The sequence below is a fragment of the Haliotis rubra genome, unplaced genomic scaffold, assembly GCF_003918875.1.
Source record: "Haliotis rubra isolate DU_JTF1 unplaced genomic scaffold, ASM391887v1 Scf693, whole genome shotgun sequence".
Classification (NCBI taxonomy): Eukaryota; Metazoa; Mollusca; class Gastropoda; order Lepetellida; family Haliotidae; genus Haliotis; species Haliotis rubra.
The window spans coordinates 441,568-467,191 of NW_025767405.1; the positions used below are offsets into that span (position 1 = coordinate 441,568).

At 40.9% G+C, this 25,624-nt stretch overlaps 1 protein-coding gene across 2 annotated transcripts; it reads left to right on the top strand.

Annotated features, from left to right (window-relative positions):
- Nucleotides 1-537: 537 nt before the first annotated feature.
- On the top strand, nt 538-21,239 carry LOC124258447 (solute carrier family 23 member 2-like). Of its 2 annotated transcripts, XM_046692544.1 has the most exons (12): nt 538-630; nt 998-1,138; nt 3,512-3,669; nt 5,481-5,560; nt 7,627-7,694; nt 8,000-8,181; nt 15,766-15,886; nt 16,077-16,233; nt 17,007-17,260; nt 17,933-18,206; nt 18,699-18,794; nt 19,426-21,239. In XM_046692544.1, exons 2-12 carry the CDS (start codon nt 1,001-1,003, stop codon nt 19,623-19,625), a joined length of 1,728 nt encoding a protein of 575 aa, XP_046548500.1. In that variant the 5' UTR covers nt 538-630; nt 998-1,000; the 3' UTR covers nt 19,626-21,239. The 2 variants fall into 2 exon arrangements, with proteins under 2 accessions (XP_046548500.1, XP_046548499.1); XM_046692543.1 differs by lacking the exon at nt 538-630 and having other exon boundaries at nt 891-1,138.
- Nucleotides 21,240-25,624: the final 4,385 nt, after the last annotated feature.

Here is a 25,624-nt window from a genome sequence, read left to right on the forward strand (position 1 = left end):
AAACGTCAACCCCTTTTATGAGTGACTTGCTTTGCCCCACACGTGTATGTTGACAAAAGACCAAATTAGTCGAAACCCGATACCTCAGTCATGATAACCACCGGAGGTCCAAAATATGGGCCGAGTGGTTAGCATCTGAAGCGAAATCGAGGTCTGAGTTTGGATCGTGAAACGTCCTCAGTAGCGGTGGTGATGTTGATAACGACGACGAAACAGAGGCAACATAACTACCACAAGGTGGATATCTCCCGAGACATTCTATTCAGTATGTATGAGGGTAGACTGTCAAGGAGAGCTGGCCGAGAACTCATACATGTTTATTAGGTTTATGCTTCCCGTTTTCGTCACACATGGATTTGAAATATTAAAGAGGATACTTAAACTATAGTCCAGGCGATCCCCGTCTTTGAAGAGTTCGAGAGACATGACACCGGTGCGAAGTCCGAGATGACACCGAGAAGCCCCATCACCTTGACCCGCATTTCGTCAGCGTTGCACTAAATTCTCACCCATTCATAGACCTTTGCCCCATGTGGCATTGCTCCGTTATTTACTTGATACCCGTATACACACCCGCCACCTCACCGATACAGTCGCAGCGACCATTTGTGCTGATTTGATGCTACCACTGTGAGTGTTCGCATGGGAACCACTTGCTGTAGAAAAGCCAGGTAATCAACAAGCGTGTGTAGTGAAATAATATTTATTTCACGTGTCAAACTCGCACACCTGGCTGTTCTACCAGCAAGTGGTCCCCCCTCGTAAGAAATAGCGAAACGTCACAACAAAATAATGGTCGTTTGTTTAAACAACTTTTTTTTCCCTGTGTCCAAAATTTGTCTGTCGATTTCATGTGACTGTGGAAATCTTTTTTTGGTTGTATTTATTACATTTTGTGTTAGTGAGCAATTCATCGGTCTCAAATGAAATCAAACGAACTATAGCAATATATAACGTGTGTCGCACACAAGGCATGACAGTCATCATCTTACCGCAGAACATGGCGGACACAAGGACAGCACCTCGGACGTCTGGAGAAGAGAACTCAGAGAATCAGACAGAAATCAGACAAGAAACGTTTCTTTACCCAGTGGATAAATCGCCTTCCCTCATCTTTCTCCCGCTGCATGGATTACAGGTATGTATGTATGTATGTTTGTCTTCATCTTAGCCGAGTTGTAAGAAGAATATACGAGGCAAAACTAACAGTGAAAATATGTATGGATCGCTGAATATGAGTGACATCAGGCGTTCTCAATAACGGTAAGCAATCCTCCTCCAACAGCACCTGACTAACACCATTTGTAAACGAAGTATATAAGTCAACTTCGACATGGGATTTACTAGAAAATCCAGGTCATTTGCTGGTCAATAGTGTAACACTAAATAGAATTGTTACTCGAATTATCTTACATCGGTAATTGAAATTCCTCGATGTATCGTTTATGGTGTTGAACTACCTGTATTTTACTAACCCCAGATGTTATCCTTTTAGGTGTTTTATTGACGAAAACTGATCAGACTGATTATAGCAATGACATCTTGTAATAATGTTAAATTTATAAGGTCTACCTACGCCCCTTATGCCAACAAATGTGAAGGCCATTTAGCTGGAAGACGGGACCACATGCATGAGATACTGGTCACAGTCCTTGTGGCAAACGCAAATCAATGAATAGTCACGTCGGCACGGTAGTTATACCTCGTAAACAAACACAATTTTATAAGATTCCTTTAATGTATGATGAAGACACAATGTCTGTTCACGTATATGTACTCTGGATAGGAATAAACACCCTAGGCCTGGCTTTTTTCCAGAGCGTATGCAAGAGGTATGGAGGACATGTTTACTGTTTTCGGTGTCATAATAGCCAATCAGTGACCCACTCGTGTAATTTTCACCCTTATTTTGACTTTTAAGACAATGGAGTTTGATGGTAGCAAGACCCGGCTATACGTTTCTCGTTGTATACTCTCCCAAAAAAGAAACGCACCATGAAAATAGCAATTTCATATAGCAATGAATTAAACAAAAGGTTTTGCTCTGTTTATGAGTCCTATGGTGTTTATGTTTTCAAACATCACAACAAAACGCACCATCCGTAAAATACCCGTATTTAACAGCACGATTTTGAATTTCGGCGTGTAGTGTCACAGAATACACAATTCACATGTAATGCACGTGAAAGTTGGGGATCAGATAGTCTCAATGATGGGTATAAAAGTTTGATCGCTGTCTGTCGATTATTCACTGTATTTGGAATATTGTTGACGAACGCAAAATGCCACATCTAAGTGAAGCCAACCGTCATATCGCCATTGGTTTGCTTGAAGCTGGCCAGTCTCAACGTGCAGTTGCCCGACGCATGAATGTTCACCAAAGCACCATTTCACGGCTCTGGGAGAGATATCGCAGGCAGAATGCGGTAGCAGATGCCCCTCGTAGTAGGCGACCTCGAGCGACCACTGCGGTGCAGGATCGCTACATCCGGGTACATCACCTGCGTCATCGAACAGCTACGGCGACCAGTACCTCTCGACAAATACCCGGATTGAGGAGGCTTTCTGCACAGACCTCCAGGAACAGGTTGAGAGAGGCTGGTTTACGTGCTAGAAGACCTTATTTTGGCCCTGTGCTTCGACAACAACATCGTCGACATCGAGTTCAATGGTGCACCAACGTTCAGGCCTGGAACCTACCGATTTGGCGTAGAATCTGGTTCAGTGATGAATCACGATTTCTATTGGAACGACGCGATGGAAGAATGCGGGTGTACAGACGTCGACGTGAACGTTTCGCCGACGCTTGCGTTCCCCAGGTGGACAGATTCGGCCGGGGCAGTGTTATGATGTGGGGAGCGATCAGCTGCCGTAGGAGAAGTGATTTGGTGATGATCCAGGGCAACCTGACAGCTCAACGGTTCTGTGACGAAATCCTACGCCCACACCTCCTTCCAATCATTGATCGCCAGAGGGAGTTGTTTCAACAGGACAATGCCAGGCCCCACACAGCACGTCACACTAGATACTTCCTCCAGTTACGCCGTAACCCCCAGCCCCAGACACTTCAGCAACTCGCACAGGCACTACAGGCAGAGTGGGCTGCGATTGGGCAACACGAGATTCTGAGACTTATTCGTTCGATGCCGAGGCGATGCCGAGCAGTTCTCGATGTCCACGGTGGTCACACGAGGTATTGACTTCAGCGCCACCACACTTCTCCATGTGACACTCAAACTGACTTTCCTCGATTTTGTGCCAAAGACGGATAAGTCTGCATTCCCAGTGTGCAAGTTCGCTATATTTCATTGACTCATAAAGCCTACAAGATGTTTCAAAATAAACATAAAAAGACAGTCGACATTTCTATATGCGTTTCTTTTTTGGGAGAGTATATAAACGTATATGAAATGCAGTCCAGAAGAGGTATGTCTTCACGTTTTCACGTGAATTCAACAGTTGATATCACTGGTACATAGCTCTGTCTGACCTTGTATCATTTCTGTTTCAGGAAGCTATTGTTAGTATTTCCGGTGCATTGAGCACTGCAGTCCTCCTCGCCAATCAGATCGGAGCTGGTCATTTAACGGAAGTGAGGTCCCAGATTCTGAGTCTGTCCCTTTTTACAAGTGGCATTGCCAGTTTATTGCAGGTCTGCATAGGGTGTCGGTATGTAGTGCTTTCAACAAATTATGTCTAAATGCGAATATTTTAAATTTCATGTTTTCAGGCTTAAACGTATTTAAATTTTCTCGAGACCATTATGAGCAGAAGCACTGGCAATAAACGATTCCCATCTTATACTCACTATGAATAAAGTAGAAAACATTTGAAACATGCTAGTTTTATGTCTAAATCCGTGATAGTCTAGTTATTTTACTGTTGTTTGTCGACAGGTATTGAGTTTTGTCAAAGTTTGTTTTTATTCAAATCTTTATTTCTGATACTATGAGGCCACGGGCCTATGAGTACAAAAACACCTCATCGGTGTAGACATGAAATAAAATGATAACAATGAAAGCATGTATAATATATACAGTCTTAATATGACAAAATTGATTTCCTTTTTTCGAATGCATAAAACAGATACTTAGCAGTATTCAAGGAAATGTCTTCATTTTTGGATGATAACAACGAATTGAATTTTAGTATATTGGGGAAAACATAGAATTGCGACAAAAGATATTTACGTCTTAATTCAATGTAGGATGGACAGATAAGTAAGAAGTGATATTCATTTTCAATTACGTTTAAGTTACACATTTTGCATGTTCTTTGTTCCAGGGGAATGTTATAGTAACGTCCTCTTTCAATTTCTAAACTATGGGAACTTAACCTAAATCGTGATAAACAAGATCTATATTTGGATACAGTAATATGAGTTAAGTATGTTTATTATTCTACAACTCTCATACTCAAGATATGGCTGAAACACTGTCGACGTGAATTTATATTTTAACTCACTCACTACAACATTTAAACATAATTTGTAAATATCCTTCATCTGCATTACACCTTATTCATCAAGTACACGTGTTTTTGAACTGATATATATGACTTCATCAAGCAAATTTAAATGATTAATGTGTTGCTTCACCATTAGCTTACTAGAAATATAGAAACGAAACTAGACTATTGGGTAAGAGTTATTTTTAGAATTTGTAACAATGTAACAATCAATACCTCAGAACTTTTCTGGTGGATGATGTCATTTTCTGAACATTTAACCCCAATTCACAATGGTACATATTTTGGATGCGAAAAACAGATCTTGAAACACGATTGTTACCTAATTACAATAACAGCTACCCCAACGAACATTCGAAAATCAAGGCATCTGAAAAACCTGGATTATCATGTTTCAGAAAATACAATGCTTTTTTTTATCTAAGATTTTGTTTCAACTCTATTTTGTATGTAAAAAAATGTTGGAATTAGGACAGTGTGAATACTCTTCAACCAAAAGAAGCCAACAGGTGGAAATAATATAATTACAAACTTCGTCTGTATTTCAAATGATATATCTTGCCGGAAACAAATATCTATGAATGTCAGACTTGGCATGTTGAAAATCACAGTGTCCGTCTTCAAATCTGACAAGCATAAATGTCACCCAACTGGATATGGTAGCGTTAACGTCAGTACCTCTTGTGGCCACCTTTGGCCTGAATCGCATTTATGTAACCCAGTTTCGTGCTTCGTCGAGCCAGTGGTATTTAGGCCCAGTCATCCCGCAATGTACGTACGTTCTCACAACATAGACCAGCACGGCCTTCGGGCTCAAAGCGATTGTTAGCGCTGTAAAGTAACCCCCACCCTGTGCTCTCCTTAATTTGGGAGAGGTCACCAAGTTTCGACGAATTCAGAGATGTGTATGCAAAATCTGGTTGTTCCGGTAATTTTGTTTATCATTAAGCGAACCAGAGTCTCATTGATGTGTTTTAGATTTTTAGTTCAATAAAATGACCATTGTGTTGTAGACTACCGGTCATTCACGGTCCTAGCGGGTCATATCTGATTGCAATAGCTGCCATTCTCAATGCCCCTAAATGGAGTGATGGTAGGTAGAGAAAGACTTCATAGAATATTTATAGTACTGTCTCGAAGTATAGGTTAAAATTGTATCAGGTATATCAATTGGAATTTCTGTTCGATACGTCAAAACAAAACAATTTGTTGACGCAGTTAAAACTGAACTTCAGGTATATCGATAACCTGATATCCTGAAATAACCACAGTTTCTTTCTTTCCCTCCCGTAAAGATCCGGGTTAGAATTGTTTTTCAGCAACCCATGGTTGTCGGAAGAGGCGACTAGCAGGATCGGGTGGTCAGGCTTGCTGATATGATGGACACGTCATCTTATCCCAATTGCACAGAGCAATGCTCATGCTGTTGATCACTGGATTGTCTGGTCCAGGCACGATTATTTACAGACAGCCGTTATATAGCTGTAGTATTGCTGAGTGCGGCGTTAAACAACAAACAAACAAAACTTATCTTCCCCTGATGTACACAAACGTACAAGTGAAAAGGAGACCAGCGAAGACGACTCAGTTCGTCTGTTTCATAATTATGTAGATCTATGCATACAGATTCAGAGTGACAAAATACTCCCCACGAAACTGTATGACACGAGGGATGACTTTACAGTAACGTTTTCCTTTGTGTCGAGCAAAATTCCCGGAGTTCAAGCCTTTGATTATCCACGGAACACTGCATTTAACTTCAGTCGAGTTTCCATTTACTTTATACATGGAACTTGAACATAACTTTCACTCACAATCTTACTTACGGGATGGTGCTTTAAATTGGCGTTTCAACTGGTGATATCGTGCAACACAAGTCCTTGGGATAGAATATTAGAGTATTCGCAATATATTACACTAAAATTTTACTATTGACGTTCTACAATCGCGATAACTTTTGTAATGAATATTAGTGAGTGAGTGAGTTTGATTTTACGCCGCTTTTAGCACTATTCCAGCAATATCACGGCGGGGGACACCAGAAATGGGCTTCACACATTTTACCCATGTGGGGAATCGAACCCGGGCCTTCGGCGTGACGAGCGAACGCTTTACCCACTAGGCTACCCCACCGCCCCTTTAATGAATATATTAACATACCTTAATGAAAGTAGACAGATAAAGGGACATGCCTGTAAATATATATCAGCAATGTCTGTTGATGCTCAGACGAGGAACGAAAAACAGAAAGTGACATTTGAAAGTGTCTTCGCCACAACTGAGGTATGTGGACGAGATACTGCTGGTAAGACGAGAGAGAGAGAGAGAGAGAGAGAGAGAGAGAGAGAGAGAGAGAGAGAGAGAGAGAGAGAGAGAGAGAGAGAGAGAGAGAGAGAGAGAGAGAGAGAGAGAGAGAGAGAGACAGAGAGAGAGAGAGAGAGAGAGAGAGAGGAGAAGAAGCGTACGTAAATGGAAATAGAGGAAACCGAGAAAAGTCGTGGATTCGTGGATAATAATCCGGTGACATTTAGAAGAGTGTCAATATTTCAAATAGGGTTACAGCATTCAAGGCCATAGCGAAGATTTCAAAACTTTTTATAGTAGAGATGGGGAGGGCATGTCCACATTTACGCTTTACTGACGAAAATTATGTGCAGTGCATCTCATGTGTATGAATCACTATCAAATACCGATGGTGTTGGGAGCACCGTTTGATTGCTTGAACACCTAGTATGATCACAACGTCATACAGATTCATGAACACTCATACTATACAATCTGCTTTTAGTACGTCTAATGAATATGGAGAGGGCAATATTGCTAATATGTAATGTCGCTGATTAAAACCAATGCATTAAGTTAGTGACGTAAATGCACGTGCGTGTGTTGCTGTTTGTACCAGCTCGGACTAATTCCGGTTTGCAGGGATCAGATACCATGCCACAATTTAGCATGAATATACCACTTCGAGTACAGACTCAAAGCCGTCTAAACCTTGTTTCGTATTCTTATAAAAAAAAGCGCCAGAGTAAAAGGTACCATATTTTAACGTATTTTTGGTATTTGAATTGTACACCGTACCCTCCGCTCCATGCATAAGGTCCTTGTTGTCCTTACATACATACCGTTGATTTGTTTATTTGTCATCTCTCACAACAGAATCTCTGGGCATGGATGGATCTGCCAATGTCACCTCATCTATCAGCTGGAAGATCCGAATGAGAGAGGTAAAAGATTATATCTTCGTTGCTTCGTTAAAGTTTAGTTAATGTGAAATCTTTATTTTGTAAAAGCACTTAATTCAGTTTTTAAAATATATGTGCGTAACGAGATTACACATATTATTATCGCCAAGTGCACCTTTTACAGAAGAGAATATCCGCCTTCGTATGTGCGTATATAATTACGTCCACGTGAAATGAACTTGTGACAAATTCGAAAACAAACTGACTCAGTATCAGAAACACAAAATCCAGAAATAAGAATAAATCTAGTGAAACAATGGGACTAATTACCATTTATTATACATCAGATCCAGGGCGATCTAATGCTGGCTTCAGGAGTTCAGTTCCTTCTGGGAATAACGGGAATTCTGGGCTTCTTCCTCCGGTTCATCGGTCCTCTGACAGTGGCCCCAACTGTACTGGTCCTCGGGTTAACGCTCGGCCGTTATGTTGTACCGCTGTGTGAACAACACTGGGGAATAGCCAGCTTGTAAGTAGACAGGTAGTACATGATACCACTGTGTCAACAACACTGGGGAATAGCCAGCTTGTAAGTAGTCAGGTAGTACATGATACCACTGTGTGAACAACACTGGGGAATAGCCAGCTTGTAAGTAGTCAGGTAGTACATGATACCACTGTGTGAACAACACTGGGGAATAGCCAGCTTGTAAGTAGACAGGTAGTGCATGATGCCACTGTGTGAACAACACTGGGGAATAGCCAGCTTGTAAGTAGACTTATCAGGCAGAAGTAAAGGTAGTACATGATACCACCACTGTGTGAACAACACTGGGGAATAGCCAGCTTGTAAGTAGCCAGGTAGTAATACATGATACCACTGTGTGAACAACACTGGGGAATAGCCAGCTTGTAAGTAGTCAGGTAGAACATGATACCGCTGTGTGAACAACACTGGGGAATATCCAGCTTGTAAGTAAACAGGTAGTACATGATACCACTGTGTGAACAACACTGGGGAATAGCCAGCTTGTAAGTAGTCAGGTAGTACATGATGCCACTGTGTGAACAACACTGGGGAATAGCCAGCTTGTAAGTAGTCAGGTAGTACATGATACCACTGTGTGAACAACACTGGGGAATAGCCAGCTTGTAAGTAGACAGGTAGTACATGATGCCACTGTGTGAACAACACTGGGGAATAGCCAGCTTGTAAGTAGCCAGGTAGTACATGATACCACTGTGTGAACAACACTGGGGAATAGCCAGCTTGTAAGTAGACAGGTAGTACATGATACCACTGTGTGAACAACACTGGGGAATAGCCAGTTTGTAAGTATACAGGTAGTAGATGATACCACCGTGTGAACAACACTGGGGAATAGCCAGCTTGTAAGTAGTCAGGTAGTACATGATACCACTGTGTGAACAACACTGGGGAATAGCCAGCTTGTAAGTAGTCAGGTAGTACATGATACCACTGTGTGAACAACACTGGGGAATATCCAGCTTGTAAGTAGACAGGTAGTACATGATACCACTGTGTGAACAACACTGGGGAATAGCCAGCTTGTAAGTAGACAGGTAGTACATGATGCCACTGTGTGAACAACACTGGGGAATAGCCAGCTTGTAAGTAGACAGGTAGTACATGATACCACTGTGTGAACAACACTGGGGAATAGCCAGCTTGTAAGTAGTCAGGTAGTACATGATGCCACTGTGTGAACAACACTGGGGAATAGTCAGCTTGTAAGTAGCCAGGTAGTACATGATACCACTGTGTGAACAACACTGGGGAATAGCCAGCTTGTAAGTAGACAGGTAGTACATGATACCGCTGTGTGAACAACACTGGGGAATAGCCAGCTTGTAAGTAGTCAGGTAGTACATGATACCACTGTGTGAACAACACTGGGGAATAGCCAGCTTGTAAGTAGCCAGGTAGTACATGATACCACTGTGTGAACAACACTGGGGAATAGCCAGCTTGTAAGGAGTCAGGTAGTACATGATACCACTGTGTGAACAACACTGGGGAATAGCCAGCTTGTAAGTAGTCAGGTAGTACATGATACCGCTGTGTGAACAACACTGGGGAATAACCAGCTTGTAAGTAGTCAGGTAGTGCAAAATGCCACTGTGTGAACAACTTTGGGGAATGGCCAGCTTGTAAGTAGACAGGTAGTGCAAAATGCCACTGTGTGAACAACTTTGGGGAATAGCCAGCTTGTAAGTAGTCAGGTAGTACATGAAACCACTGTGTGAACAACACTGGGGAATAGCCAGCTTGTAAGTAGTCAGGTAGTACATGATACCACTGTGTGAACAACACTGGGGAATAGCCAGCTTGTAAGTAGACAGGTAGTGCAAAATGCCACTGTGTGAACAACTTTGGGGAATAGCCAGCTTGTAAGTAGACAGGTAGTACATGATGCCACTGTGTGAACAACACTGGGGAATAGCCAGCTTGTAAGTAGTCAGGTAGTACATGATACCACCGTGTGAACAACACTGGGGAATAGCCAGCTTGTAAGTAGTCAGGTAGTACATGATACCACTGTGTGAACAACACTGGGGAATAGCCAGCTTGTAAGTAGTCAGGTAGTGCAAAATGCCACTGTGTGAACAACTTTGGGGAATAGCCAGCTTGTAAGTAGACAGGTAGTGCATGATACCACTGTGTGAACAACACTGGGGAATAGCCAGCTTGTAAGTAGTCAGGTAGTACATGAAACCACTGTGTGAACAACTTTGGGGAATAGCCAGCTTGTAAGTAGACAGGTAGTACATGATACCACTGTGTGAACAACACTTGGGAATAGCCAGCTTGTAAGTAGTCAGGTAGTACATGATACCACTGTGTGAACAACACTGGGGAATAGCCAGCTTGTAAGTAGACAGGTAGTACATGGATACCACTGTGTGAACAACACTGGGGAATAGCCAGCTTGTAAGTAGACAGGTAGTACATGATACCACTGTGTGAACAACACTGGGGAATAGCCAGCTTGTAAGTAGACAGGTACTACATGATGCCACTGTTTGAACAACACTGGGGAATAGCCAGCTTGTAAGTAGACATGTAGTAAAGGATACCACTGTGTGAACAACACTGGGGAATAGCCAGCTTGTAAGTAGCCAGGTAGTAGATGATACCACTGTGAGAACAACACTGGGGAATAGCCTTCTTAGCCAGGTATCCGCTGTGTCGGTAGATGATGCCAATTTGAAATAAGAACACTAGGCAAAGTGAACCAAAGTCTTTAGTTGTCTTTGTCTCGCATCTCCTGCTTGCCATAAATGTTCATTCGACGTGCAATAGTGAAATGTTTTCCTACCTCAATTCGCACCTCGATTGATACAAAATAAACCTATCATGACACACTCATAAAATATACAGGTCACTTTTGCGAAGTAGTATTTCTTGACGTATTGCTTCCTGGGGACAGAGACTATATCTAAGTTAATTTAAAGATTATTACCGTCTTCTGAAAGTTAAAATTGCGTTAATTTAGTTTCAATAATGGAACAATAGTTATTTATGGTTTGCCCAACAGCTGTTTACCTGGTTGAGATCGGTGATGAGAAACACATATCAACGAAACAGATATGGATGGCAGTCAGTGAATACACGGGGTCAATTAAATTTGTTCACCAGTTCGTTTGTAAGGATACAAGCCCTTGTAAAACACCGAAAATATGCAATTAGTTCAGCAAAAGGTCTGTATTTTGTAGCACAACATTTACTGCTTAATAAAACAGAACTCAAAAGTCATAGATAATAAATAAGTAAGAACACGTTGTGCTTGAACAGGTTGTAGGTGATCAAACAGTACTTAGTTCGACTTATGGCACAAAGGTTCTGTTACCGTATTTCAAAGATGGTAAAACAAATTTTAACACGTTTGAAAGTCAAAGCTCGCAAGCTCTTATGTGTAATTCATTTTAATATCTTATTGAAGCGGATGTAAAAGTCACGCATTTACCCAGTTTTAACATACCAATTGTCGATGTTTTTGCAGTGTGGTGATCTGAAGCCGTATCATTTCGGATATAACATATAACAACACGTATACATGGTGATGTCAAGAGAGGAATACGAAAAGGGCTCAAAGCACATCTCTTTGACATTGCCTATGCTCAATGATTATTATTATGTTTTACAGATTAAGATGAAAATGCAGCAGAGAGGGTTCGGGTCAGGATGGCAAGGCTCACCATCAGGTCAGGGCCCTTGCCCCCTCCACACGCAGCCCCGCACAGCGAATGGGACTTCTCCCAGGAAAAGGCTGCCTAGTCGAACCCACCAAGGACATTCCGGAGAATATGTAGACTCCACAACACTGCAGCCTTCTGCTTTACCCAGAGTGTCAGAAGGGCTGTGCTCCCGGTGGAGAACGCGGGTACCAAACTAAGGGCACATAGAACAATCGGGTGCCTGACGACAGTGTACATGAGATGCAAGCGAGACATTTCAAAGGCGAGGTCCGCATATTTAGAATGCTTCTCCTGAAACTTGCCAATCACGTTGCTGTCCATTCTCTTCCCACAGAGGTTACTCCTGTCATATCTTCCTACGTAACCTCTGTTCTAATACGGCCATATTTCCCGGTCCTCGTAAAATCCCCTAGCGGCAAAATATCGCAACACAAATTATCTCCCTTCTTTCTATCCAATCAGAACACGTGTTAAATAGACTTAGATCCAATATGGCGGCCTCCATGGTGTTAGTTGATCAACGTGCGAAGGAAAGATTCGGTATTTCATGTTTAACTGAAAATCAGAAACTAGCAATAGAGAGTGCAGGAATTAATAGACAAGATGTGTTTGTCGGGACTAAAACTGGTAGTGGCAAGTCCCTAACTTACGAGATTCTCCCATGTATCAGTGAAGCCAAAACGATCATCGCTATCATTTATGATGAGAGGCAGACAAATTTACATCCCAATCCCTGATTCTTGTTAATATTTCTTCCAAACACTTGCTCAACTTGACTAATACAAGCAAATGTGGGGCCACAAATATCCCTCTTCTGCCGGGGACTTGTCGTGACACACGAGACATTTAATGGCGAGCTTGTTCGTTGTCAACGAGGGCGATGGAGACGCCATTACATGACTGAGTTCTGTCTAGAAGAAACGTTTGTGCATCGCGCTCGGGAAGAGGTTCTAGTTTTCCCGATGCATGCGGAAATTACCCAAGCCTGGCGAATGATCACTTTTGAAACAACGTCGCTGATTGCACAACTAAATCTGATTGCCTCCAATCACGAGTCTTGAACGCTCACACCCTGAAAGGGCCGTATTAGAACAGAGGTTACGTAGGAAGATATGACAGGAGTAACCTCTGTGGGAAGAGAATGGTTGCTGTCAAAAGGGACAGAAAATTCAATGATATTTCAAAAATTCATTGGCTTTATCAAAAAGGACATCATGAGTCTTGACATGCATCACCAGAGGATCATCCGAAAAATACATATGCGTAAAAGTACACAATGAAATTCTGTCATGAAGAGCCTCCACATTAATCCGACCCCGACCTCCCGATCTGATTGGCATATATAAACGATTAAGAGAGGAATGAGGGTGGTGGGCTCTGTTATCAGACAAGATCCTTCTGGTCAGGCGGTCAAGACTGTGGATGTGTTGTTTTGTCCAAACAACTAATCCAAAGGAATAGGAAAGGTCTGGCACAGCAAAGGTATTGGTGGCTTTGACTTTGTTTCGAGCAGTTAGCTCCGAGCTCCAGATTCTCTTTAAGCGAGATTTATACTCAGCCGAAGTTTTTCTTGAATTTGGGCATTCTGGAGCTTGTCTCGAATTTGATAGGTGTAGGCCTGATCTTCCACAAGATGCTCAATAACTCCCCGCCACCCCACCCTCACCCCCCTTTAACTTGACAGATCCATCATTAGTTACCTTGCCGGGTTACAAATGGAGAGTATTACATTTGTCGAGTCCAAATGTCATGCCAAGATCATTAGAAAAGGACTCGACAAGGAGAACCTGCTCTTTCAGATTGGTATCTGCTGATACTGCTGTGAGTATAAAGCTCGATGTCATCCATGTAAAGGAGATGAGTAAGAGGTGTTAGGGATCTGTGCTTAGGCGGTCCGGGATGGTATTATTATTATTGTATACAGTCATGGTGAATGCCATAATAAACATGAATACATCGAAACTTGATACTTATGTTCAACACTTGATACTGGTGTTCAAGACTTGATACTTGTGTTCAAGACTTGATACTTGTGTTCAACACTTGATACTTCTGTTCAACACTTGATACTTATGTTCAACACTTGATACTTGTGTTCAACACTTGATACTTGTGTTCAAGACTTGATGTTCAGTGCAACACTTGATACTTGTGTTCAACACTTGATAGTTGTGTTCAACACTTGATACTTATGTTCAACACTTGATAGTTGTGTTCAGCACTTGATGCTTATGTGCAACACTTGATACTTGTGTTCGAGACTTGATACCTTTGTTCAAAACTTGATACTTATGTTCAACACTTGATACTTGTGTTCAACACTTGAAGCTTATGTGCAACACTTGATACTTGTGTTCAACACTTGAAGCTTATGTGCAACACTTGATAGTTGTGTTCAACACTTGATGCTTATGTTCAAGATTTGATACGTCTGTTCAACACTTGATACTTCTGTTCAACACTTGATACTTGTGTTCAACACTTGATACTTGTGTTCAACACTTGATGCTTATGTGCAACACTTGATACTTGTGTTCAGCACTTGATACTTGTGTTCAACACTTGATACTTATGTGCGATACTGGATACTTGTGTTCAACACTCGATGCTTATGTGCAACACTTGATACTTATGTTCAACACTTGATACTTGTGTTCAAGACTGGATACTTTTGCTCAAAACTTGATACTTATGTTCAACACTTGATAGTTGTGTTCAACACTTGATAGTTGTGTTCAAGACTTGATACTTGTGTTCAAGACTTGATACTTCTGTTCAACACTTGATACTTCTGTTCAACACTTGATACTTGTGTTCAACACTTGATACTTGTGTTCAAGACTTGATGTTCAGTGCAACACTTGATACTTGTGTTCAAGACTTGATACTTGTGTTCAAAACTTGATACTTTTGTTCAACACTTGATAGTTGTGTTCAGCACTTGATGCTTATGTGCAACACTTGATACTTGTGTTCAAGACTTGATACTTTTGTTCAAAACTTGATACTTATGTTCAACACTTGATACTTGTGTTCAACACTTGATGCTCATGTGCAACACTTGATACTTGTGTTCAACACTTGAAGCTTATGTGCAACACTTGATAGTTGTGTTCAACACTTGATGCTTATGTTCAAGATTTGATACGTCTGTTCAACACTTGATACTTCTGTTCAACACTTGATACTTGTGTTCAACACTTGATACTTGTGTTCAACACTTGATGCTTATGTGCAACACTTGATACTTGTGTTCAGCACTTGATACTTGTGTTCAACACTTGATACTTATGTGCGATACTGGATACTTGTGTTCAACACTTGATTGTGTTCAACACTCGATGCTTATGTGCAACACTTGATACTTCTGTTCAACACTTGATACTTGTGTTCAACACTTGATACTTATGTTCAACACTTGATAGTTGTGTTCAGCACTTGATGCTTATGTGCAACACTTGATACTTGTGTTCAAGACTTGCTACTTTTGTTCAAAACTTGATACTTATGTTCAACACTTGATAGTTGTGTTCAACACTTGATACTTGTGTTCAACACTTGATACTTGTGTTCAACACTTGATAGTAGTGTTCAACACCTGATACTTGTGTTCAACACTTGATGCTTATGTGCAACACTTGATACTTGTGTTCAACACTTGATACTTGTGTTCAACACTTGATACTTGTGTTCAACACTTGAAGCTTATGTGCAACACTTGATACTTTTGTTCAACACTTGATGCTTATGTTCAAGACTTGATACGTCTGTTCAACACTTGATACTTCTGTTCAACACTTGATACTTATGTTCAACACTTGATAGTTGTGTTCAACACTTGATACTTGTGTTCAACACTTGACACTGATGTTCATGTCCGGTGTCTTCGCAGATCGACCGTGCTGGTCCTGGTGTTTTCCATGTTTCTGGCGAAGGTCAGTATCCCCTTTCCTGGCTACAACAGGAAGAAGAAATGTCACGTGACTCACTATCCGCTGTTTCAGCTGAATGCTGTGAGTATAAAGCTTATGACCAGTGAAGTTAACTTAACACTGGCTTGAACTTCACTATGTATATAAACATTGTAGAGTCATCGTGTATTCATTCGTCAAAATCTCGAAACATCAGTTTTAATATGCTGTTAAAGATCCAATCCTTTTCTACAGTAAGGGTAGTGGTTAAACAACCTGTTTCTGTCTTCAGGTTGTTCTGGCAATCGGACTGTCTTGGTGTTTGTGTCACGTGCTAACAGTCACAGATGTGTTGTCTAGCAACTCCACTGTCCATGGTCACATGGCTAGAACTGACGTCAGAACAAGCGCCCTCTACAATGCTCCGTGGTTCTATTTCCCTCTGCCATGTAAGCTCCAGTTTGGTAACATCGTTGCTCTTCAGCTGGAATTATATTATACTGTTGATATTGAAACATGAAGTTTATCTTATTTAGTCCTTACAACAAGACTGACTGATTGACTGACCGAGTTTGGTTTTACGCCGCTTTTAGCAATACTCCAGCAATATCACGGCGGGGGACGCCACCAGAAATGGGCTTCACACATTGTATCGAATGTATATATTTAGCGGAGCAACATCCCTGCTATACGGCAAATATATGTAAATAAAAGAGTCAGCAAGCAAAGTGAGTAATTTAGTGAACATCGGTCCACGAGTTTGATGACACACAATCAACCAAATTACCGAGTAGCCGCCTCCAACTAGTATAGACTGCTACGGACCAGTTCTACCCCGGGGTGTTATAAAGTAGTTTCATCAAAGTTACATCATTCTAGACCCCAGAATAGTTTTTTAAACATGTCGTGGTATACTTACGGATGATTGTCCAAATTTGACGCAGAAGTTACAAAAATGATGCAATTTGTTCAATATGTTCCAGTCTTTCCCTAATGAACAATTGACTGATATGTATGCATTTGCTACGGGTGTGATCCGTGTAGCAGCAATTACATATAGGCACCTTATTTGGCATTGATCTTTCTGATGTTTCAGTGAACATCTGGAGGAAAGACCAAAGTGACGCAAGTCTCAATCGTGGAAACCCATGGTCATTATCGGAAAAGATCGTTTAATCGAACCATTTACAGCAGTGCTAACAAATGACTCTTATTTTTCCAGTTCAGTTCGGAACGCCGACCATAAGCTCCTCGGGTTTCACGGCCATGCTAATCATCACGATAGTTAATATCATCCAGGTACCAGGCTTTTACTCTGCAACGGCCAGTGTAGTAGAGTTACCTCCCCCTCCGGCCCACGCCTTGAATAGAGGGATAGCCGTGGACGGTATAAGCTCTGCAATCAGCGGCATGCTGGGAGGGGTGTATTCAAGCATCTTGTACATACAGAGCCTTGGGGTGGTCACTGTTACTAAGGTCAGTTGAAGAGTTGATTTCATTTCCACGTGACACAGTTTGTGTCTGGCAAATCAGTTTGAAGTGTGGGAGTCATTCATATCAATTTGTCATTGATCCCTATACACGATATAACCAAACGTGGGAATTTCGTCCAGTCATGGTTCTTGGTGTTCTTGGGTTAATGCGCCAAGGAATATCACACCCATCGTTGGCAGTCTCTCTGGCAAAAACCACATAAAAACAGATGTTGAAAGTATGAACACTGATACAAAACCATTGATTGACAATATGAACAGTAATCCAAGTTCTGAAGAAGTATCATAGTCAATGAGTACAATGTAAGCGCCTATCAACACCAGTAGTTACAAATGTGAATAGCAATGAAAGCACCTGGCCACAACAGATCGTATTAGTGAGAAAACCGATCTATAGCAGTGAGTAATTCGCCAAACTCACTACACACTGGCTCTGTTCTGGCACTTAAACAGAGACAGTCATGATCGGTGGCACCTCTGTCCAGAACTCAGTCACGACACAATTTCAGACCATGTGTCCACATACCTGATACCACTATGTGGACGACAAGGACTCAAGTTGTGAGCTGGATTCAAAAACATATCAAGGAAAATATTAATTACAACTGTTCAATTTGCTCTTTCTAAAACATGTACAGCGTTTTCTGATCTACAGGTTGCGAGTCGGAGTGTGTTTGTGACAGCGGCCTTGATTCTGATGATAGGGGGCGTCGTAGGCAAGGTTGGGGCGGTGTTCACAATCATCCCCGACCCAGTAGTTGGCGGGGTCAACTTTGTGGCAGTGGGCACAGTGACAGCAGTGGGCGTGTCTATGTCGAATGCAGTCGACCTGTCTTCCTCCAGGAACCTCCTAATCCTGGGGATATCGCTCTCTCTGGGTCTCCTCCTGCCAGACTGGATGGCCGCTAACGAAAACTCTATCAATACAGGTATTGTCTCATCTACCAAAGAAGTAGCTTGGTTGGGTATGTTTGTCATATATCAACCCGCCACGCACTAAGCGTTGTGTTTGAAGGTTCGTGTTGAAGTCGATATGAGAATTACGACGTAAGGATATAATACCTTACGGCAACAGCCAAGTCACGGATCAAAGGAGTATTTTTATGGTAATACCCAGTGGGCATAATCGTTACGACGGGGTATTAAATGTTACTTTCTGCTTCAGTCTCGCAAGGTAGTCATTGGCGATTTCAGAAGCAACGGGTAGGATCTCTTTGAGGGGGTGGGGTGGATGTGACAAAGGAACTATTCTTTGATCTTGTCGGGATTATTGCTTCACGGATCCGTAGGAAAACATGTAGCACTGTAACGTGACATCTTGATTCCGAGACACAAGTTCACCCTGAATAGTGTCCAGTTTCATGTTTAAATCTGTAAGTTGTTCCATTTCCGTTTCATCAGATATGTCTTTGTGTTGCCAGGCAACGAAGTACTCGATCAGTTGCTTGAAGTGCTGCTGGTGACACCCATGTTCGTGACCATGTTCTCGGGATGTGTCCTGGACAATCTGGCTCCAGGTATAATTAGTCCGTAGTTCGCAGTCAGCATCATTTCCCATAGGAGAAATAATTAATCGACAATTAAAATATCGATGATTTCGGCGCACTGAATACTTAATGTTACTGACAGGAGCCTAGTCAGTGTTGTTAAATCAGAACCTGCCTTTTAGTCAATTGCTGAGACAACGAATATATAAACGACGCTGAATTAAATATCTATGTAAACTTCATAATTCGTCTAGCAATGAAACGAACGTGTTCCCAAACTGTTCCCTGAATTAAAGATCATCAAATATAGTAGGTTCATCCTTATCGTCATCTCCCAGTATATTACTATATATCGTACATCAACTGAACGATCAGCTTGGAAAATATCTTACACGAAAGATATAAGCCTAATTGTGATTAGTATAATACATGGCCGCGACAATAATCACATGAATTACCAATTATTGATAATCACTAATCATATCTAACCCTAGAGTACAAATCACGCCAAGGGTATGTTTTCATCTAAATGGCTAAAATGGCTTGTAGTACTTTCACCAATTTAAAGTATGCAAAATTGTATATACAGATGCTAGTTTTCGCGTTTCACGTTTACAAGTACCTGCCATCAGCTATCTTCACCCCTTGTTGTCTCTTGCAGGTACACAGGAGGAACGTGGGATGGCTAAACGAAATTTAGAAGCAGCACGTGACACTCAAGAGACAACAGATGATCCGTACAGGCTACCTTACATCAGCACCTACATGGACAAACTCAGATGCTGTTCATATTTCCCTGCGTCTCCCACGTTCAAACAGGTGTTGGTAACGTGTAACAAGAAGAAGGAGGAGACCATATAGCATATGGTATTTGAACTGAGCGAAGTGTGCGAGTAAGTTAAAATTTAACGTCACATCGTCAATATGTCGTGATCGTGACGATACAAATTTATACAATATACAAATTTATATATAAATAGCTAAATGTAACAAAACTTGATAAAATGCTGTCCTTAACGAACACTAAGAACTAGATTATCACATATTTGTTAAAGCTAGCTCAAAGACAATTTATATAGTAATAAACTATTAAAATAGACGATAAAGGGAAAGGATATCACCAGCAGTCAAAGATAGACCACCATACTAGAAATATTTGATCGAATATTTCAAAAAGAATATCGAGCTATGGTTCAGGTAAATGCTTCAATAGCCTATCTTAATAATAAAGTATTAATTAACGATACAATTAAAAAGAGGCAATAGATCACCAACAGTCAAAGATAGGCCACCATACTAGAGATATTTGATCGAACATCCTTAAAAAGAAGAGCTAGATCGATTGAATTCCTTCAGCTGATCGATGATCCCTGTTGCTGTGTTATAAACCTACTCAAAGGCGGTATATAGCTCATAAAGTGAAACTAATTTGTTAGAAGTATTATTCAGCTATTTGTTCTAGTGTTGTTTCTGATACTTTTGATACTCAGGACCATAACTGGACGGTGACAAATGCTTGGCTAGTGTTTCTCGAAGTTTATTTGCAATGTCAGCTCTGTCAGTTGTTAACCGATCACCGAGATGTTGAGCAGTATATTTTGAACATATGCCTTTTATTCTTTGTATCATGTTCCACATACAAATTGTTACGAGATATAAAGTTTTCAAAAGTTTCCTCTTATTGTTTGCGTCTGTACTTCCCCACTGAGGGTTGTGCCCGTTCAAATAGTCTGTGATGATGCACGGCTAAGCTGGCTGGTCATACAGATTCTGAAGCTCGGACTGGCGACGTGTGAAGGTGGTATATATAAAGAGCACAAAGTTTATGCAATGTACTGGGTTTACGCGAATAGCAAGGACTTCAAGATTTGTATTTATACGTACACGACTTTGAATAAAGTCCTGTCTAACTAAAATATTAGCGAGTCCAGTTGCTTTATCACCCGGAGGAAATAATGGCTTGTGTATATTAAGATACGTCCTTGGAGACACATTGCTGATGGACATTGCTGATTGCGTTATGGAAGCTCAATCGGGGCGGAACTACTTCGGGAACGTGTGGAAGGAACACTTCTTCCTCTCTCCTGTGATGATGGACTCACCTCCGTATCCAAACGACTAATGGTTATTGTGAACGATGTGAAAGCGTATTTCCGAAGAAGAGGAGTTCCCAACTTTCAGCCGTTTGTTTTGTTCTTTCAACCTTGCCATTTGAACGCTTGGTTTGACTACCTCATGTTCTGTTAAACGCACAAACACGTTTGGGTTTTTGAAGTCAAATGCTTTGGCTAAATGTTGGTAGTGATTGTAAAAGGCTGATCTGAATTTACCCAAGTTAACTCGGTCTGACACGTGATGGTGTTGTTTGGACAGAGCAGCAGAATGTCTTAATGTTCAAGGATTTTTTTGTCTGCTTTGCGTACATGTTTTTGAAATGTGAGGTCTGATTGTACAAAATAAATGGAACAAGACATATTTGTAAGAGTTTCAAGAGTGAATGAGTGAGTGAGTGAGTTGGGTTTCACGCCGCCTTTAACAATGTTCAAGTAAGATCACGGGGGACACCAGAAATGGGCTTCACACATTGCACCCATGGGGACAATCAAACAAAGTCCTTCGGCATGACGAGCGAACGCTTTGATCACTAGGATTGGGGCAAATACAGTCATATCACAAGAAGGGAAAGAACCGATTTTTATATTTGTTAAAAAGCTAGAGGTGTTGAAAACAAGTAATTAGACGACCTATTTCAACATGAAGTGCAACTTTGTACATTATATATTATATTGAATACTCAGCTGTTGACCCTGAAAAGGTGCACATATTAACGGACGGAACGGTTATTTTCCATTACGAATGTAAGGAAACGTATATGCTCATCGCCATAGTTCATAGTATCACTAAAAAATATTTTTTTTAACAAAAGAGCAAATTAATTCATGCCAACTTGTAACTACAAAAGAACTTCACTTCAAATCAATGGTTTAATTGCAATTATGTTCCCAATTGTACTTGTTGGCATCAATTAAACCGGATGGAAACACAATATTATATTTGAAAACTCAAGCTGATACCTAACAGATGCCAGATTCCTTTAGGCGATATTCCTGCATCCTCTTTGAATCTCTTTCACGCCTGGATATGGTTGAAATACTGTTACTAAATCCATTCGCTCCCTAGTATTTATGTTAATATTAAACTAAAACACCTTTCTATAAAATATATACATACGAAATTCTAAAAAAGTAAATATTAATGGTTATCGATGGCTGCTCAACAATTATGATATTTTTCTTACATATTATAACAAAACTTTACTGTTGTCCATCCACCCTAATCGGGCACTCATGAAGAGCAACCTCCTCGTGGTGAGTGCTGGGTAACGCTAATAGCTCCTCCCCCGTGTGGACCCAGGGTAGAATGTGTCCACAGCATCCCGTGGCTGGTCGTAAGAGGCGACCAAATTGGGCAACCTGTTTGCCGTGGGTTGCGCCCCTGTGTCAGTGGAGGAAGGGCGGTTGAGGGAACTGGTCCCAGGAACAGCGTTCCTTTACCCAACACACCTTTGACCCTGACTTCACCCAGACGGATGGTAGAATGGGCCCGGTTCTATCATTCGGCTGGTCACGCCAGGCCCTGTGCCTGATAAATATTTTTGCACATTTTTATTATTGGGTCTTGGTTGTTTCAAATTTCAATGTACAAATTATTAATATATTTCAATCTAGAGTCCTATGCCAGACGGCGGTGGCTCATGGGTCAATCTGGATATACGGACCTCTGAATTCTGTATTTCTTGGGGAAAGTGTCATGGACCGAACGATTTATTCTTTTAGTCATTACAGCTTTTCATGCTTTTATATCTAGAGTATAACATCCCTGTAGCCCTGATGTTGTTGACTGGCTCCCGCTGCAACATCGTCCATGTTGGCACTCCATGGTGCGTGGGTGTGGAATATGATACGGATTAAAGGCAGAGGCTCAACATATCAAGGACGGTGACAGTTTACTAACTGATAAAGCTGACCATTCCGAGTAAACTTGGTGAAACTCTCGCCAAGCATTCTTCTTTGTCAAATTATGTCCCCGAGAAAAGAATGAATTTTAAATCGGATAATGGCGAAGATTATGACGAATTATTTTCGTTACATGAGCTCCATACTGCCCTTGACCAAGCTCAGGATACAGCAACAGGGGCTGATAATATATTCACTATCAGCTCTTGAAGCATTTGCCAGATTCATCTCCCGACATCCTTTTGGAAATATTTGATCAAACAAATATGGTTCGTTCCAAAATCCATTGTAGTCCCTATCCCAAAGCCGGGATCCTACTGAACCATCTAATTACAGACACACATCTTTAACAAGCTGTGTCTGTAAAACCATGGAACGAATGGTAAATAATAGATTAGCTTGGTATCTTGAAACCAATAACCTTATAACAAATATCGAATGTGGTTTCAGGAAAAATTGAAGTACCATTGATCATTTGGTACCATTAGAATCCTTTTTTAAAATGCTATGGTAAATAAACAACATGCAGTATCGATATTCGTTGATCTCGAGGAGGCGTGCGACACCACCTGGCATTTAAAAGATTTACATGACTTTGGTTTAAGGTGTCATTTGAGCTCATATATTTGTTGTTTCTTATGATTCACCCCTTCTGTGGTCAATAATGGACCAGTCCAGAATAATCCACCCTAATCCCATTAAACCAGTGAGGCATGAAGTCCCACATAGCCTAATGAACAGTACCTACCTAACTGAATAATTTTAGGCCTTGTGGGACCACACCAAGGTGTCGTTTACCTCTTTTATATCACAGTTTTTAACGGACTGGCAATTTCAAGTCCGAGTGGGTTCAACTCAGTCTGACCATTATGACCAGGGTGTCCCACTAGGCAGTATTTTGTCACATTGTTTAGTAATACGATCGACAGCTTGTCAAAAGTTTTAAATGATTCAATCGATGGAGCACTTTTTGTGGATGATGTTAGTATATCTTGTCGTGGTAAAAATATGCATGCTATAGAACGGCAACTGCAGTTGTGTTTAAACAAAATAAATAAATGGTGTCTTGAAAACGGCTTTAAATGGCACTCCCATCAAAGTTGTAAAGGAGGCCAAGATCTTGGGTCTAATTTACGACTCCCATTTAACTTTTCTTCCCCATCCATATCAAATATCTCAGAACTATATGCCCGAAGGCACTTGATTTGTTGAAAGTCGTTTCAAATTCAAAGTGGGGAGAGGGGATCAAGCAACCCTTCTACACCTATATAAATCATTGGTCCGCTCGAAACTTGATTATGGCTCCATCGTATATGGTGGAGTCTGCAAAAGCAGCCTTTTAGATTCTTTCGACCACCAAGGCCTAAGGCTTAGTCTTGGGTCTTTTAGAACCTCTCCTGTTGACAATCTCTTCGTCGAGGCCGATGAGTCATCCCTTATACAACGCCGTATGAAATTATCTTTGCAGTGTATAACAAAACTATATTCCAACGAGTCTAACTGTTTTTTAATCCTCTTTATAAGAATAAGAATAAAACGTTTCCTTTCTGCTGCTGGCATTGAGCTACAAAATATATCTGCTTCCCGCCTTCTTTCTTCTTCTCCTTGCCAATTAGTGAGGCCACAAGTTGACCTAACGCTCACTTACTTGAAAAAAACCAACAACCCAGAAACTAATGAATTATAAAATAAACAAGAATTGAATCAATTAAAAAATACATTTAATACATACAAATCCTTATTAACAGATGGGTCTCTTGCAAACATCCACTTTTAATCGAAATAATTGAATTATATAATGATCTGGCTACTGGCCAATACGACATCGTCCTCTGTTGGTTACCTAGCCCTGTTGGAATCTCCGGTAACACAATGGCCGAATTTGCTGCTAAGGCAGCATTCAACAAATCTGTGACATCACTTCTTATTCCATACTCCGATTACAAAGCTGTCACAAGGGCTTATATCCATGACCCAACGCAAAAGAAGTGGGACACTCAAGTAGGTATCAATGAATTACATGCAATTAATCCAACTATCGGTTACACCTACTTGGGTTGTCAGCCAAGATTTGGCCAACGCATTAACATTTATTGAAAGGCGAGGATCCTCCGTTTTCTATGCCTTGTGATGAAAGAATAACTGTCAATCATATCCTGCTTGACTGTGTTGATTTTTCCATCACAAGGGGTAAATGTTTCAGTATAACAACGGTTAAAGATCTTTTTGATAATGTTAACGGTCATTTAATTGTTGATGTTTTAAAAGAGATAAATTTTGATTGATATGTATTGTAGATAGATGTTTTGTTAAGTATTGTTGGTTTAAATACGAAACTTAGATTGTTAGTGGTTGTATCCTCAAAGGGGGTTAAAGTATTGTAAAATTATTGTCCTCCTGAGAGGATACGTAAATCCCAAAGTAAATTCGAAGTAAATTTTGATCTACCACATTTTTTAATCGTAGTATGTTTGTTGCTTTACGTGATGGCTAAAAATTCAGTACAATTGTCAGCGGCTGAAGGGAGGATGTAAATCCAGCTAGGGTCCATGCAGGTAGCAAATGTACTGTAAGTCCCCATGGTCACTAGTATGGTGATCTACCTTCAGTTGTTGGCAATCTATTGCCCAAATAAGTGCTATTAGTTTTAACTTTATAATACATGCTAGTTTTAATTCTAACTGTGATAGTCTGGTTGTGTTACTGTCCTTTGACGACAGGTTTTATAACATACACACATTCTTGATCAACGTCAAAATTCTTCTCGCTACAATATGGCTGAAATATTGACGTTAACTATTAACTCACTCACCCAATCCTAATCGATACTCCACGTTTACATGT

Bases quoted from the DNA above. Each gene is read 5' to 3' on its own strand.
- LOC124258447 (XM_046692543.1), top strand. From the start codon at position 974: ATGACAGTCATCATCTTACCGCAGAACATGGCGGACACAAGGACAGCA. The intron at 1,139-3,511 runs GTATGTATGTAT...TTTCTGTTTCAG, and splicing joins TCCCGCTGCATGGATTACAG to GAAGCTATTGTTAGTATTTC. The intron at 16,234-17,006 runs GTAAGCTCCAGT...TTATTTTTCCAG, and splicing joins GTTCTATTTCCCTCTGCCAT to TTCAGTTCGGAACGCCGACC.